General features: G+C 33.2%; 1 protein-coding gene across 2 annotated transcripts in view; it reads right to left on the minus strand.

Moving 5' to 3' along the window:
• LOC147079807 (homeobox protein caupolican-like) overlaps window positions 1-18,255 on the minus strand; it is a 263,779-nt gene that overhangs the window by 148,349 nt on the left and 97,175 nt on the right. For both annotated transcript variants that reach the window (XM_085944413.1, XM_085944401.1), the window contains exon 2: window positions 14,777-15,160. In XM_085944413.1, the coding sequence (XP_085800539.1) occupies window positions 14,777-15,160 (384 nt within the window). The remainder of the gene's footprint in view (window positions 1-14,776; window positions 15,161-18,255) is intronic.

The raw sequence follows: 18,255 nt of genomic DNA on the forward strand, positions 1-18,255 counted from the left end.
TTTAAGAGAGTCGGCCTTTCACGATTCTTCCGTTCAGAAAGGTAATATTCTTCGTCTTTTATGTCCATGGAATCCTTGTACCCGTGCCTCCAAGACCACATCTCAAAGGCATGGGCCGAGTCTCTACACTGCAAAGAAAAATTAAGAAACCCAGGCGGACTTAAGTGCATTTTAAATGACATTACTTTCCATACTTTTGATCTGCTTTTGCGATACACAGTATGCGATTAATCAGCTTTTAGCGACCTCCGTATTTGTAATGTAGGTCAAGATAGACAAAATCATCAACCATCTAGTATCATGATTAGCGAGACATTGACGACAAATAAATCGATCGCTGAAATTGATTGAATGCTAGTCAACGTTGATTATCGATTTTTATTACAATAGTGTATCCTTCTGATACCCCGTGCTGTACGTTCGTGTTTATTTTGACACAAAATCCTTTAAAATACCATGCCTATCGAATTACATACTCAATCGAGACATTTTACACAAAGTAACTAAGTTTCCTCGCGTCTAGTCGGATTAGTGCGTACAGAAACCAAACTGGGTTTGTAAAATATTTAATGCCCTCTTGATGCGATCGACTTAATCGAATTAGTATATTTTTCAAAGCGTCCATGCTTCTACTTAAAAACACGACGACCACCGAAGTAGATATCGTAAAAATTGGATATACGATGTATTTTAAGTGAATTCAAATGGATAACAGCAACTTTTGCGATTGCTAAAAAAATATTAATATTATAATTTCATAATATAATTGATAATAAACGATTTGATATAATTAGAAATGTGGAGCTTGTTGTGTGGATTTCTAAGATTCTCGATAATTTTCGAGAAACAGTTTCGTCAGGAAAATATTTTCTATATTTTTTCTGTACATAATGTAATTTGAATTTGAATTTAAATTCTAATGGATTTAAGTTCTGTACTATTCCATTGAAGTGGAATGGAATAGCACAAAACTTGTATAAAACTTAAATATTTACTTACATTAGAATAATCTAATTTAGTGTATTTTTTTCAGTCAAGAATAAAAAGACAAATTTTTTTTTCGTTTCACTTCCTAATTATTTTTTATTCGCGATGAAAATTTCTTAATTTGTCGAAAATCTCGTCAACAATTTCTGGAAAAATATTTTTTCGAAAAAAATGTCGAAAAAAGAATCAAGTTTTTTCATTATTTCTCAAGAATCATAAACAAAATACGCATCTGGCGTATGGCGTTAAATCTAGCATTTTTCGACACCGGAAACATCTTTAAAATTCTCATAAAACGCCAGAATATTTCACCAATTATTTGCTTTAAAATCAACATTCTGACCTAACTTGGCAAATTAAATAAAAAATGTAAAATAAGATATTAGATTTAAGTTATATCCAAATATCGTACCTAGGTACAATGCATTCATTTTAGTTGTATGGATTATTTTGTTAGTTTGATATCGTAAAAACAATTTTCATAATAATTATGACTTATTTTTTAAAATGCTAGTTTCATTTTAATTTCTGAAAATCAAGCATTTTTCTGCCAATTAGCTTAGTTTCCTTACCCTATCTGGCATATCGAGGGTATACTGACAGAAAGCATTATTAACTCATTAAAACAAGTTCTGAGATAATCGCAAAAAGGACTTTAATTTTTTTTTCAAAGCGTTCTCCCACGTAGATTTTTTTTATGATTTATAAACATTTTTTCTACATTATAAAGACTAACCTTTATGGCAAAACAGAATATACGACATGCCTACAAGTCCTATATTTTGTATACACAGAACGCATTAGGTCATTATCATGCTTTCTATCAGAATAAAAAATAACAATATGATTTAATAATGTTTCTATTTCTCACCATTATATCCTATGCTTTGTGCGTTTTACCAGGACATAGAGCGTAAAATTGTATACATTTTGGCATTTAAAACAGAAAACAGCAAACACTGAAAATAATGCGTTGCTGTCAGTATACCCCTCGATATTTTCATGATGTCAATACGGCTAGTAGGTACAAAATACGTACACTTAAAATAAAATTTATAAAATATGGCAGGTATTAAAATGCTTATTCCGTAATTTCATATAAATCTTTCTTTGTGTAGTCCAGATTTATTGTTACAGACGGTGAATTTTGTGTTTAATTTAAAATCTAATCAAGATGGTTCAGTCGATTCACCAATGAATCCAATAATTATTTCAAGTAGGTAACAATATTGTTTTTATAATTACTGTAGGCGTAACGTCTGATAGGATCACTAGTAGTTGTTAATTTTAATTGTAAATAAACTGTTTTAACGAGAAGAGTTACGAGAGCATGCATGCACGCGAACTCTTTGCTCCGATGAAGTTAACTTAAAATTACCTAACTAACTTACTTATTCAATAATAGCGGATAGCGAAATTATTTTGTTATTTATTTTTAATATACGTGTAATGCAAATACGCTACAACACTCCATTTGAATTAACAACATGGATACAATCATCATTATCATAATCATCCAGTGCGCCGCCTCCCAATTCGAACCTACTTTGGTTTTCATTTATTATATTGATTACCATTTGTTTAACTCAACTTATTCACCTTTATTTACTCTAAGGCATGAAGTCCACTAAAGCAGGCTTGCGGGGCGCTCGCGCATTTTCTATGTGAATCATCGAAAATACAACGTAATCAAATACGCCAGCGCACACTGGATTTGACGACGCATTGTGCCCGCCTGCCCCATGAGTCACCGTTGTGTGGCTTTTCAGCCGGACGAATTAACAAAAATACAACGTAGTCCATTCATTGAACACAGCGAGCAAAATCACGCTCTGGAAGCGTCGTAGATAGACGGGCGAGAAGTCATTATTTAATAACAGAGAACTCATTGTTTAGTTATTGCGTAATTACAAGCCCCGAGAAATAATATAATATTTTTATTGCTTTGTTATGAGGACGCTGATAATAATAATTATTTTGTGCTTCTTGGGCCCCTTATTACATAGGTGAAGGGTAATGCGCGGGTGGGAGGGGGCCTACTCAGTAGTGAGCGCACCGAACGCTTTTTTGGTGGGCTTTATGCCTAAGGTAGTCGTGTCACACCCAAATGGGGGGAGTAATATAAAATGTGTCATCAAAAAGCCAAAAAAATATTCTAAACAAACTTTATTTGATCAATTTCTACAAATTTGTTTTTTTTTGATGGGGTGAAAATTTATTTAAAATACTAAAAATAGTGTGAAATCATTTTTGGAAGACCCTTATGTATGTAACTATCCCATTTCTTGAATAATAATAATATGTACCTAACTTACTAACACAAATTGAAAATTATACAAATACCTACCTATATCTATATTATCTATTATATTACGTAGGTATTTACAAAAGAAGAATAGTTATTTTACCAGATTTAATTTCGTAAAACAATATTTTATGACTTACGTGATATTTATATATACCTACCTATCTAGGGACATATAGGTACGTTGTCAGTCTGAATAATAACAAAATTTTAATTATTAAAGTTTGCTGCCGCTACTCTCCTTTTTTATTAAATCCGAAATACCGATCGCTTCCATGATCATAAATCCTTTTCACATAATATATATATAATTATATATCATTGGCGAAGGGTGGAGGTAGGCTGTGGAGATTCAACATAAATAGTAGGTACACACTAAACTTTGTCAGTCAAACTTAATTGTTTTCATTGAACTAAGGATACAATTTTAAAATTTGATTAAGCACTGCCTAAACCAAACCATAAAAGATAAAAAAATATTCAAAATATCTCAAATGATGTAGGGACTTAGTGCCATCGTTTTAGATATTTTATAGAAAAGATTCTTTTTGTTACCTTACGTCTATTATGGTTTGCTTTAGGCAGGGTTTAATTGATTTTTAAAAACTAACCAATACTATTATTACATGCAATTTTTATTCTTAATTCAATGAAAATAAATTAGTAGGTATCACTGATAAATTTTATTGTGTACTATTTATGTCGGATTTCCACACCCTACCTCTTATATTCCTAAAATATAGCAATATGTACCTCTGCTCAATTTATCGATTATTATTTGCGGGGTTCTGCAGCTAATCTTCGACTACAATGTGAGCGATGGAAGTGAGGTTAAAGAGTGCACAGCGCACTTGGCGCGTCATAACGGCTCAAGGTCTGCTGGTTTCCAAGCCGAGCCAAGCAGAGCAGCGACTTAGCAACCGCTGCCTAGCTGCTGGATGGACGATTGTTTGCAAAGCATTTTGCCAACCTGGTATGTACCAGTACATATTCATTGACGCGCTGTTAATTTCAGTGCAGTGCACAAATCTGAATCGAACAAATAGTGGACTGATTTTTTTTCATAATATTACAGATTATATTAAATAAACAGATTTAGTACAAAAATACTACAAAATAGCTTGCAAAATAGTTTTACACAATTCTGGTTTCATAACAGAAAATAACGTTCGACAGTATTTCCAGTGCCATATAATAAATGGCACACTGAAATTTACCTAATTTTCAAACGATCTGTAGTGATTGTACTCCTACGGCCGTCGTAATCAAGTGCGTAAGGCACTGGCCTTTCATCCGGGGAAACCATCTCCATACATCTCAGTGAAGTCAGAATATATTTATGTGATTTTCTCAAAACATGGGTATGTGTGATTATTTCTCTACTATTACTAAAAACACTACTGTCATTGGGCCCCATGGCCGTGTTAAAAAGAATATAACAATATAATTTTTGAAACTATCACACAATGTAGGTAGGTACGTAAATTGTTCAGCTTAATGCTTGAGTTAGTTAGGTGTTATAAATGTTGACTGAAAGCTTACTTCAGACTACGTGACACATAGGTATATAATAATATGTTGATTTTACAGAACATATCACTGGCTTCAATGGAACGGCAATAATTATATTACGGTTTTTTATAATAAATAGTTTCAAGCCTATCGCCCAATTCATTGGATAAAATAAATGTTTCATATCCAGTCATATTCATGGCCCCCACATCCTGAAGCGAGCCCTCAGGCCACGATATTTGATGCCCCCCCCAACCTATAGCTAAGGTTAAGGGCAGTGTAAAGTAGTGTTTCCCGAATGATATTCCGCGGAATTCCGTGATTTTTTTAGGGATATTTCGTATTTTAAATAAATCAGCTTGAATAATTGTTGGCACTCAGCATCATATTATGAAGCACTGATCGCGACCCTTTTTTGTGATAGCCAAGTTACATGTGACCCTTCACCATGTTGGATAAATAATCATTTTTATTAGTCAGGAAAAACTAAAAGTAATTATAAAATAAAATTCTATTTGTCCTATAGCGCCGCAGGCAACTTTTTTTGCTATTGGAGCTTATCTTACGATGTGTTTATCTCACCTAACTGGTTGACCTGCTACACCAGGCCCCTCCTAAGCCCAGGCCCCCAGGCTAGAGCCCTGTCACCCCCCCTTTATGGGGGCCATGGTGATATTCATAGTCCCAGATAAAATATATCTTTTGTCCAGTTGCAGGATCTAACCTATGACATACGGTAGTTACACGGTTATAGCGTCTTTAATATTGCTTTAAATTATTCTCGAATCGTAATTTTCTGTTTTTAGTGACAATAATATTATAACTTTTGGTTTATTTTTATTTGTTCCTACTCTTGTGATATTCACGCATGCGCCGTGCATGTCCCGCGACATAATATTGTCTCCACCGTCAAACGTCGCAATATCGCGCCGTCCTTTGCGACAAGAAAGGCGCAGCGCTGTAGCGAGCGTCAGGCGCCAACGCAGTACATAATATGGCGACAAAGAAAAACGACAAACGAGAGTCCAATAGCGCGCGGACGGCGGGAAAAAAGAAAATGCCATGCCGGTGGTGTGGTCGAATTTATAAAAAAATCCAATGCCAGCCGCGTTTTATGTTATTGTGTGGTGACTGGCGACCATGGTCTTTAAATGTGTACGTCTCACCGCGAATAAAGCGACCGCCTGTGGTATTCTTTCGCCGCTTTCAAAATTTCCATTATCATTTCCATTTTCAAGCTATACCTATTATGAATTCAGAATTGAATCGAGCTTTAAAAAGTCACCTACGTAGGTAAATAATGGTAATTTACAAAAGGTAAACTACGATAAGTCCATAATAAAGATAGGTACATATTAGTGATTTTTCGCGCAATAAACATCTGGTATTTATATTTACATCTACAATTCCACGAAGGCCGCGCGGGTTTAGCGTCGGCCTATTGCGTCGTGGATCACAGGTTCGAATACTGGGTCTGACAACCTCACATAATATTGTTTTACAATTCGCGTATGAATCAGAGTATGGACCTAATAGGTTGAGGAAGTGGCTCACATCCATTTCTCATAAAAATAAAAATCTGTTAATACGGAAACCTCCACGCTGTTGAAGCCCAAATGATCTTATTAGGATCGCACACGGTCGAAAATAGAAAAATATATTTTTTTTACTAGGTAATATAAAAAGCTTTTTTAATCTCGTTTATAAAATTTAAATTCAGTTACATTGGAAGATTTAAAAAGTCAACGAAGATATAGGTATTATGAAAAGCTTTATACAATAAATATTAGGCATTCAAAAATAGCTAAATGTACCTATAAAATAATAACGATTTGTTTTTAACGAAAACTTGCTATCCACAGAACAGATTAATAAATATACCTACCTAACTCCGACAGGCTATTACCCAATAAACTACATTTTGAAGCAGGGTTTCCTACGAAAGTGTCCTACAAAAATGAACCACACATTTTAGACGTGCAATAGGTGTGTTGCAACTTTCAAAATACAATTACACCATTATTGAAGCAGTTGTCAGAATGAAAAACAAGCGTATTCTTTACACGTGTTTAAGTTTATCCCATAATTCTTCCACACTCGAGATCGGTTGCCTGTTACTCCACACCCGTTAGCTATTTCAGTTCCCATTATTTCTGAGATCCCTGTTGCTATCCAATCATCACAAATATGAGTACTTATGTACCTATTGAAGCTCTCACATATTAGCTGAATAACCTGACATTAAAATGACATCTATTGGTATAATAAAATATCACATTACGTAAATAATAATTAACGACAAACCCCGTAGATGTATTTATTTATCCTGTCAAAACTTTCATTGGAAGCAGATGTAAATATTCAAAGGCCGCAGATCTAAGGGGAGAAAATGGTTTTGCAAAAGAGCAACAATAAAACGGTTCCATAAAGGTTTCACATAATAATATCCAGCGTCAAAGTTCCGTATTAAATCTACGCCAACATAATATTATTATTTGGCTCTATAAAGCGCTTATTGTATTTTAATTGGCAGTGTGACACATTGTCCCCTACTATTACGCTCCACTGTACCCCCTAACTGATTTTTATATCATAAAAGAATCAAAGGAAAACATCTCGTATGGACGTGTTTGTACAAGCCGTTTTGGGTTGCGATGAAATATAGACATGCGACATTAGACGGACTCATCTCTCCGCAATAATCTTTCAGTGGAGCACCTTTTTGAAAATGTACGTTATTTATGACTGTATTTAAATCAATAGATTTAACGCCGTGGTTTCTTTCGGGATTGAATTTATAAGAAATAAAATACAATAAATGCATTTTATAAATTACACTACAATAATAATAAATTTATATTGAAACAGTATTCATTGCCGTGATATGGAGTTTTATTTTTTGTTTACATATTCACGGCACAGTAAAAAAAAGTTTATTACCAGTCCTAGTGTGGCACATTTCGGTTGCATGTGAAAGAAACCAAGCTCTAAGCAACAAACATAAAAAAGTTTTATTTATTTTGCCGTATTCACACATCAATAAATCTCCATTTTTATAGCCAATGCTTTTTTTAAATGTCAAACTCATTCGTAAAACTATCTGTAGTGTTTATCGTAATATTGTAATATCTATCATCGGTCACAATAATCGTTTCACGCATCGTTAAAACTAATTACGAACTGCCACTGATTTGTGATTATTGTCACATTTACTGTCATTTTACTGTTACCCCCTCATGAGCTAATACTTAAACGGCAGACCATTCATAAAACAAAATATTATTAAGATACTGAATAAAAAAAATCATAGCCAAACCACCAGATAATTTATAGTATCATCGGGAACATGACAATGCTGGGTGAATCCTGGCTTCCTCCAGCAATTCTATAATAGTGTCCTTTTATATACTGTCCAATTCAGTATCATATGTACCTATACCGAATAAAATTATCGATAACTCTATCTAAACAGCTAATTTTATAATTATTTATAATAAATAAATAATGATAATCGCAATCTGCAAGATCTAGCAGAACAATTGGCAATCACTGGGTGTTCCAGCTATTGCCTAATATCAAATATTAATGTAATATGTACAATAAACAATATAGGTATGTATAAGGTATATAATATGTCACCAACTTAAGGTAGGCAAGCACGTACCTACCGCAGATTATCACATAACATTTCGTTGGACCTGCATAGCAATGCTGTCGACAAAATACCGCATATTATGGCATCTCTCAATAATGAAAAGAAAATATAATGAATAGTTCATTCAATATCATGACAGTGTAGTAAAATATATAGATATATCTTTGAACTAAATAGGTAGGTATGTAAGAATTCATTACCTATGATTCTTATTTAAATTTAATTCTTTATACTTAGTATGTATCTACATTAAGATAACCATACACTCACCTATACATAACCTTACAATCGTGACATTTTTTAATTTTGAATTAATTGAAACTTAATCATTGAGTTTCAATATAATAAAATATTCAATAAAATATTGCATACATATAAATAAACAACACAATCATTAATTGTTGAATGCACGAAATACGTAGGTAGTATACTAAATTCTACATTAAACTAGATTTAGTTTTAAACATACTAAAACAGGCTATCCATGAATGAAATAGTAATGAATCGAATTTTATGTTCTTATTCGATAAGATCAAAGAGATAAAGTTTCATTGACACTTTATGAAGTGGAGAAGTTAATAGTTTAACAACCGGTTAGGTTGGGAAAGAGGTAGGTACCCAACTCAGTTAACTCGTCGATCCTCCGGCACCAGGTGTAGAGTTAAGTAGTCAGTAGATATTTCCAAATTATTTATATTTAACCATTATAATCACTCTAATTTGCATTTTTAAAACTAGCGTTCAACATTTTTATCAAGACTCATATTTAAAAAAAGGACGAATAATGAATAGACAAAAACGTAACAGCTAGATACCTATAATGATCAAAATTAAATTACTAATTTGGTACTCAACGTGCACAATTTGACAACGATGAGTTCCAGTTTCGCCCACGTATGTACAAGGACAATGTCATACGTACACTATTAAAAGTAAATATCAGATAGGTATACAATAATACATCAACCACAGATTAAATTAATTCAATTGCATTAATTAATTAAATTTATAATATTACGAAAACGGTATTAAAAAAATATACACGTAGGCATACTAACATAACTTTTAATGTGAATGCGCCGCCTACCAGAGGCACCTTGCGGAAAAATACGAAGCTTGCAATTTCTGACCTGTTTTTTTTTATAATTGACATTTTAAAGTGTTGCATTAGTAAATACAAAAGTACCTACCTCTCTAAAAACATTAAAAATAAAAATATGTTTTTGAAAATACTGCATATTATGCAAATCCGTTAAAATTGCAAACTTCGTATTTTCTCGCTAGGTGCCTCTGGTAAGCGGAGTAGTCATTCACCTTAAATGTGTCATTGAAAATCCGGTCTGTTTACTGGAAGCCATGCGGGAAAAGCAGTAATTTTCGTAGACAATTTCGGAAAGAATTCAAGAATTTTAACCTAACCTAACAAATAATCCAGTACCTACATCGGCATTTTCAAAATTTGTTTGCCGCTGGCTTCCACTAAACAGACAATATTATGTAAAAAATATTGAACAAAGAATGTGTTCTAATAAGCTACATTTTGATATTGTTTCCATGACCGATTTTATTGTTACTGCTCCCAATTTTACGCGAAACCTGACCTCTCGACAAACTTTTGGAAGTAGGTAGGTATTAAGTTTTGCAGTTTTGGCGCTGCCTCCTTATTTTTATATTGGCATCATCATAATGCCTATTATTATGTGAGGCAATTTCGAAAACGGTAGCACTCCGAATAAAAAATAATATGATAATTTAATTTCTCGTAATTTCTCCCGAGTCAAATAATAATATTGCTCGTAGTCATTTTTATTTTATTTTTATTTTGTTACCCGCGATAGCACGATGCGATTATTGTGTGCTGCTCCCTCGCATTTCGGGCCGTGATACCCGCCGGGATTTGAATTGAGCCTTTTGAATAAACAATATAACATTGAGGTGTTAAGCCAAAAGAGCGGAAATGACTCAACTTTAACTTTCATTTTTCACTAAAACCTCTACCAAAACATATGTAACTTTGTCGTGGATGTACTCTTGCTGGAAAAATTGTAAAGCACTGAAAATTAGTAACTATTTTTCGTAATATGAAACAATACCGTGTAAGATGTATTATATCTTATAGTAAATTATTAAGTATATCAAAAATTATAATGTAAGTATAAGGTAGATAAATACTCAAAATGTTCTTATCTATTAACGAAATATTGAAATATCAGCTGACCCAGATTTCTATGAGCAGGGACATTTGGGATAAGTCAACTAAAATTAGTCAATATCATTGATTACCTGAAAATATTTTCATCGTTGAATTATTAAAACTTATGTACGAAATTTTAAAAGATACCTATAATATCATCTAAATAATTTGATTTATCTAAATAGCATGACGTGTTTTTTTAGCTCTGCTGTGATTTAGAAGGTAAATTTAAGAATCTCATTAAAATGAGACATGTAAAATCGGAGGTTTATATACCTAAGTATTAATTAAATATATCTACTTATTTTAATTTTGGTAGTAGGTATATACTTACTATATACATAGAGCATATAGAGTTTTACTATAGTATGACGGAAAGCCAGCGGCAAACAAAATTTGAAAATAGTCGATGTACTGGATCATTTGTTAGGTTATGTTAGGTTAGGCTTGGTTTTCATTCTTGAATTCGTGAATTTTGTCAAAATCGTCCATGAAAATTAGCTCGGTTCCCGCCTGGCTTCCTGTTAACCGACATGACGTATCTACCAAAATCCATTTTGACAAATAAGGTTTAAACAACTCAACGACGATTTCTATATCAGTATAAATTAAACTGTATTTCAATTATTATAAATGCTGCAATTAAATTTCTATTTTTCGACATATAAGTAAGTACGAAAAAGATTGTTATTGATTTAACTTTCCGACCTGAATGTGGAATCCGTTGATTAAAACATCACCGACCCTGACAGACTCTGACTTTAAAAATTATATCACGAACCGCTACTGCAACTACAGGTGGACTCTATTAATATGCATCTACTATATTACAATATTATAATACGTAGGTAACTAACTAACCACCATTATTCGGTCATGTTATTTTATTATAATAATTCAAAGTATAGCAATCACGATCCGGAGACGATAGGACTAAATTTCCCCGTCCGAAGGGGGGGTTTAATTTCGAAGTATAATTATTTTCTCCTAAAATGAGGCTGTTTTTTGAAAATATAATTGATGTTTTATATGCAAGACGTTGCGGGTCACGGAGCGGACCGCTTATATCAATAATAGCGACAATTATTACTGTCGCCTACAAGGAAAATATAATTATGTTTGACTACATTACCATACATTAAAGTTTATCTCGGTAATACGTAATGTTAACACAATGTTTTATGCGGCGATTCTGATTATTTTAAAATATTTTTTTGAACCTAACTGCGATGATAGTACCTACCTAGTTAATACAATTTCACGAGCTTGGTTTTTGATCCAATAAGTTCATGGAAAATTTACCGCCCCACACAATTATTAACAGCCAGGGAGCCAGGAAAATAATGGGAACTGAAGTACCTAACGGGTAAGGAGTAGCAGGTAACCGATCTCGAGTAAGGAATAATACGGGATAAAGTTAAACACATGCCAAGAATACGTCATACGTCGAATACCAACAACACTGCTCACGGTTTATGTATTGACACTCATTTAATATTGGTATATTACACATACTATTGCACGTGCATAATGCGTGTTTCATTTTCGAAGGACACTCACACATTCAAAACCCTGCATCAAAATGTAGTGTAGGTACCTAATGAATATTGCCTATCGGAATTCTATGTACTTACCTATTATCTGTTCTGTGTTAACAGCTAACAAAAAGCTAAAAACTTCAATGGTAGTGCTAGTTATTGCATACTTCGAATGCGATATGGTAAACTGTAAATTAAAGGTAATAAATAATTCTAACCAAATATACTATGGAAAATATTCATTTATTGCAAACAGGTTACCTTATTCCATTAGAAGATAGTCAATAATTAGCACTACCATCGTAATTCGCAATTCAGTGATACGACACCCGAATATAGTCGACCATAGTCGAAAAATAGTTATATTATTTTCTTTATTATATTATTTTACATCTCTCAAGAGGCTTTTATTTTAGTGTAAATGAGTAAATTATTTTTAGAAAAAATTCAGTATACAACAAGTGTACAATTGAAACACTAAGATCCAAGATATATATATTTTTTTAATTTCATTGTTTACTTTATGGTTGCTGCATTATTTAGCTACGTTACCCTGCCCCCTACCGACGCCTTAAAAGCAATATTAAACTAGTATGGATATTCATCCAGTGCGGAAGGGAGATTAAAGACATTAATCGCGTTGTTTGGCAATGTCCCCTGTACGATAACCAGAGACAGAGGCTTCTTGAGGATCTAAGTAAACAGAAGTACAAATTGCCACTGGAACTTGCAATGTTTTTGGCTCGGCCAAATATCAAGGCGTTCCAGTAATCTTTTTTTTTTTTTTAAATATTTTTTGTAAATTTAAATTTTATTACTACATGATTAATTGTAATAATAACAGTGCATGTTATATAAGTAAACGTATAATAATAAACGTAAAGCTATATTAATTATGAATATTTTTTCGAATTGGACCCCCTCCCAACCATTTTTCTATGTGCGCGCTTGAAGTAGTAGGTACCTATACTTAATGTTTTTCAAAACGATTTTCAGTCATAACGTCTATAACAAAAATAATCTCATATGTGAATTCAAATACTTCCACAACTTACTGTATAGATATTGATCATTTGAGGTCTTGTTTATCGAGTATTAAAAAATCCATATAAAGTTAATCCAAGATCCGTATCCGAGATAAGCTTCAAGAACTTAATAATATAATGATAAAAACAAAACTCTGTAGTCGGTGCATTATTCGAAACCATTATCCATCATTATGGCCCGTAGCGTCAGAAGCAGGAGTAATTTCATTGCTTCTAGCCTGGTCGAATTATTTATTACTGTGCATATTTAAACTCTTTCAAAATCACCAAGTACCGGGTACACATCAGCCAGCCGGTATCTACCGAAGAAATTCATCGATTATAATAGAATGTGAAGCAGTAGCGAAGGGCGAAGGTAGGCTGTTAAGATCCGCCATAAATACTGCACATTAAACTTTTGTTAGACATACGTATTTGCTTTTATTGAACTAAGACTACAATTTACAAATGGTGCAGGTTAGTTTTTAAAATTCAATTAAACCCTGCCTAAACGAAAGCAAAATAGTTTTGGTGGGCGATATAACAAAATTTTCTACACTTTTTCATTCATATCTTTAGATGAAGAATACATATTACACATATGGTTGTTCATTTTTTTTAATTTCATTAACCCCTGCCTAAACCAAACCATAATATTATTATTAATATTATTCCATCTATAAAATATGGAAAGAAATTTATGATTTAATTGCATAATTTTAGGTATTTTATCGACAGACGAGTATTTTTTTACTATTATCTATTTATTATGGCTTGGTTTTCGCAGGATTTAATTGAATTTTAAAAATTGGCTAACACCATCTGTAAATTGTAGTCTTATTTCAATGAAAAAAAATACCTACGTATGACTGACAAAGTTTAATATGCACTATTTATGGCGGATCTAAACAGCCTACCACCACCCTTCGCCACTGATATGAAGTAAGTACTTATAGTTTTTTTTTTGTATTATAAATTATAACACTTTATAGCGATTCTAAAATACTTTTAACACAGCTGAATTGGTAAGTATGAATTTTTTTTATCGGCACCTACTTGAGACGTCAGTATGACGGTATCGAACGCATCAATAATTAAAATTCAACCAAATTTTAATAATTGGTAGTTGATTACATAAAAACTTAACCTTAAACTTAAACTTTAGACTTGTAACAATACTATATTTCAATGTATTTGATCGCAGTGTTATACTGGTAAATAAATATCACATCACAAGTGTACATCTGGAATGTAAAACTTCATAGGAAAATGTTTCTTCTTCAACATCTTTGGTACCTATTTAGGTTCTACTACTCCGCGTATGAAACGGATGTTAAAGATTTCGCGTTCATTGAGACCGCTGTCTCCATCTCCACATCGATTGTTAGGTACATTAGATTAGACATACATATCGATATTTTAAACAAAAGAAAATTCTGACGTAAAATTAATTAGACACAACTGGAAACAGCTTATTATCCTTGCAAAATTGAAGATATTTTTGAGGATTTAAACAAGATTTAAAGAAGAGAACAATAATATACATGTAAATAAACTTACCAAAGGAGAATAGAAGGCCGAACTGTCGACGCCTATACTAGGATAGGGGTTCTGGTCCGTGGAGGGGTAGGGCGCGCCGTAGACTCCAACGGCACCTGAGGAGAGCCGAGGGTACCCTGATAGCGCTAGTCTCGCCTGGTCGTACTGGCATGAGCAGACCGTCTGTCCGGAGACAGGGTCCGTCATAATTGGTCGGCCACTGTCGCAGCATGAGGACTGCGAGGGGGCGGCGGGGGTCGTGGGAGCATGAGATGCGGGGGACAGGGCACCAGGCGCGGCTCCCGAGCCGGTTGGGCTCAGGGCCGACGCCGTGACGCCCGCTCCGCCGGCGCTGGAAGCACCTGGAGATGCTCCCGTCGTCGGCTGGCCACCTTGCACCAACAGCTGTAAAAAAAAAAAGTAGTTTAGTACAAATAATTTACGGTTTATAATCACCAAACATATTGCTTTGACCATTCAAGATCGGCCAACCAGTACAAAGCGACCCTCATATGCACTGGGTTCTCATATACCTACCTAAGACACAATACAAAAATATATGTAATTTTCTCAAGTCTGTGTGTTTCTGTTTGTTTCACGTGTAGGTAATACTGCACTGTTATCCAATAGTACTGATTATTTATCTTTAACGGTAGGTACTAAAATTTTGGTTTTCGTGATGAGTGGGTAGGTACCTACTATGCAATGTACGAAAACTATGAATTGAACATATGAGAGAAGAAGTAAAATGAGATCCTCTATAATTGTACCTTATTAAATAATCTTTGTGTACAGTGAGGTACCTACTATGCAATGTACGAAAATTATGAATTGAACATGTGAGAGAAGAAGTAAAATGAGATCCTCTATAATTGTACCTTATTAAATAATCTTTGTGTACAGTGAGGTACCTACTATGCAATGTACGAAAACTATGAATTGAACATGTAAGAGAAGAAGTAAAATGAGATCCTCTATAAATGTACCTTATTAAATAATCTTTGTGTACAGTGAGCATACCTATCTAATAAGTAGCCGACAGCGTGAAACTGTGTTTACTTTAACATACGCATGACGTAGGCTGTTCACCATTTCCACTTGATCATTCCACGTAAATTTCATCTATAGGCACCTACTCTTGCTGACCTAACTGACGCATGTATTTCACATTTTCCGAAATTACTAGAGCTAGAGAACCACTTCTTTACATATTTAAAATGAATTATAGCAATTCTGTGTTGAGATATAAATAAAATATTGGTGATTAATCAACATTCGTAAAGCCTTGTATTTAAGACTTATCGACTGAACAGATTTTCAAAAAAGATACTGTTTACTTAACCTCTGAAATATAATCCAATAGGCTATCAGAATGAAACCTTCTTATGATAAAATAATATTAAAAAAATGATGTTAAATCTGATCCAAATTGAGTTTAAAGTCTACTCTTCTTTCCAAGTGTTTACCCAACGTCTGGTTTTATTTTCAATAACGCGTCATGCGTCGATTTATAAATAATGTTTGATCGAATCAACGCGCGAAGGGCGAACTTTCAAAACCCATATCTAGTTTCCCCAACACCCCGCACTTCTCAGTACATGTCGTTTTACTTAAGAACTCCGATCGCTGATGCATTCATATTATTTAAGACAAATACTTTGATACTACGTGAGTTTTATTTCGCGCAATTCGAATACTTATAATTATTACACGGCATACCATAGTTTATATGTTGTTTTGCATGGTTCATACACGGCATTGATTTAAAGTTTAAACCGATAACTTACAAAAATATTGGCCGATTTTGAAATATTAATTCACCAACCAACGCGTCTTGAGTTGCGTAATAGAATGCGTTAAAAACGTTATTTAAAAAAGGTATTGCTTCAATAATATTATTATTTGATATTTGAAAACTGTATGATCTTCCTAGGAGTGAGAGGTATGTAGATACATTATCTTCAAAGACACGCAATATTTCAATGCGGCGTATTAAAAAAATCTCTATTGGATGATTCATTATTGTTCGGTAAAATAAAGCGTCGTATACCTATCTATTTTTCAGTTTGCTAACCTAACCTATGTAATTAATTTATATCAGCGAAAAGATGCAGAAAGATATTTTTTTAATGATAGACATTTTAATAAAAAATAAAAAGCAAACTGCAAAAGAGATTACGAAGCCTAATGTAACTTTGCATTGCAGGTTTATTGCAGGTATATGTTCTGAGATTTATTTGCTTTGCCTATCTCATAATATACCGTCACTGTTCTGGCAGAAAACACTAATTCGAAAAAATGTCATATTGAGTTAGTACCAAAATGTTCCTTATTTCAAACTTTACCGTCTGGAAATCTTTCATAATAAATAAACAGTCTTTAATTTAAAGTCATCCTTTTTACGATTACTTAATAAACTCACATGATAGACCATTATTTCAAACATTTTAACAACTTCAAAGTCAAATTACTCAAAACTAGTATTCTCCAGTTAGTGTGTTCTGCCAGAACAGAGACGATACATTAAAGTTTGTCAGGTAATCATAACGCGTATTCAATATATCACGACAGTCGGCGCACTTTGTATCCCTTGGTTTTATGGCCTAAAGTAATTAAGAAAAACTATCTTGAAAACTGCTTCCATACGAGGTAAGTAGTTCCTTTTAATTTTGTATTCCCTGAGACAGACCCTTGTGCGTGTTATTTTGTATGTATTATAACGTCTCTGTTCTGGCAGAACACACTAATACTAGTTTTGAGTAATTTGACTTTGAAGTTGTTAAAATGTTTGAAATAATGGTCTATCATGTGAGTTTATTAAGTAATCGTAAAAAGGATGACTTTAAATTAAAGACTGTTTATTTATTATGAAAGATTTCCAGACGGTAAAGTTTGAAATAAGGAACATTTTGGTACTAACTCAATATGACATTTTTTCGAATTAGTGTTTTCTGCCAGAACAGTGACGAATTAAGTTGTATACAAATAATGGTAGGTACTTAAGTAATTAAACATATTGAAACATCAACATTTAGCAGGATCTTCCTTTTTATTTACAAGCAAAACATTCAATGCTGCCAACGTAGAAAATTACAACATTCTGGAATCGTTATCAATTGTTGTCATAAAAATGATAATATTCAGCATATTATAATAGTATCTACATATCTAATTGATTTTCTTTGGGTCGGCCTTTTTTCAAAGGTTTTCCGAGATACCTATACATACTTGTAAAGATTTTTGTTACCAAACACAAATTAAAAAAAATAATAGCCGCCACTGGAATCACCGCGTTGAGATATCCCTACTAACATAACACCTTACGTGTAGAATACCAAAACAACACCGGATTACTTTATTTATACCTATACATACATAATTTTGTAAGCTTTAAATTTTTTCAACATCAACAAAAATATTGACATTATTTCGATGATGTCGCTTAAAATGATATGCTGAAAATGTGTTTTTTTTTATCGAATTATATAATTTTTAATATC

Source organism: Rhyacophila brunnea, unplaced genomic scaffold (genome assembly GCF_057557595.1).
Source record: "Rhyacophila brunnea isolate RB1 unplaced genomic scaffold, BYU_Rbru_1.0 scaffold_1, whole genome shotgun sequence".
Taxonomy (NCBI): Eukaryota; Metazoa; Arthropoda; class Insecta; order Trichoptera; family Rhyacophilidae; genus Rhyacophila; species Rhyacophila brunnea.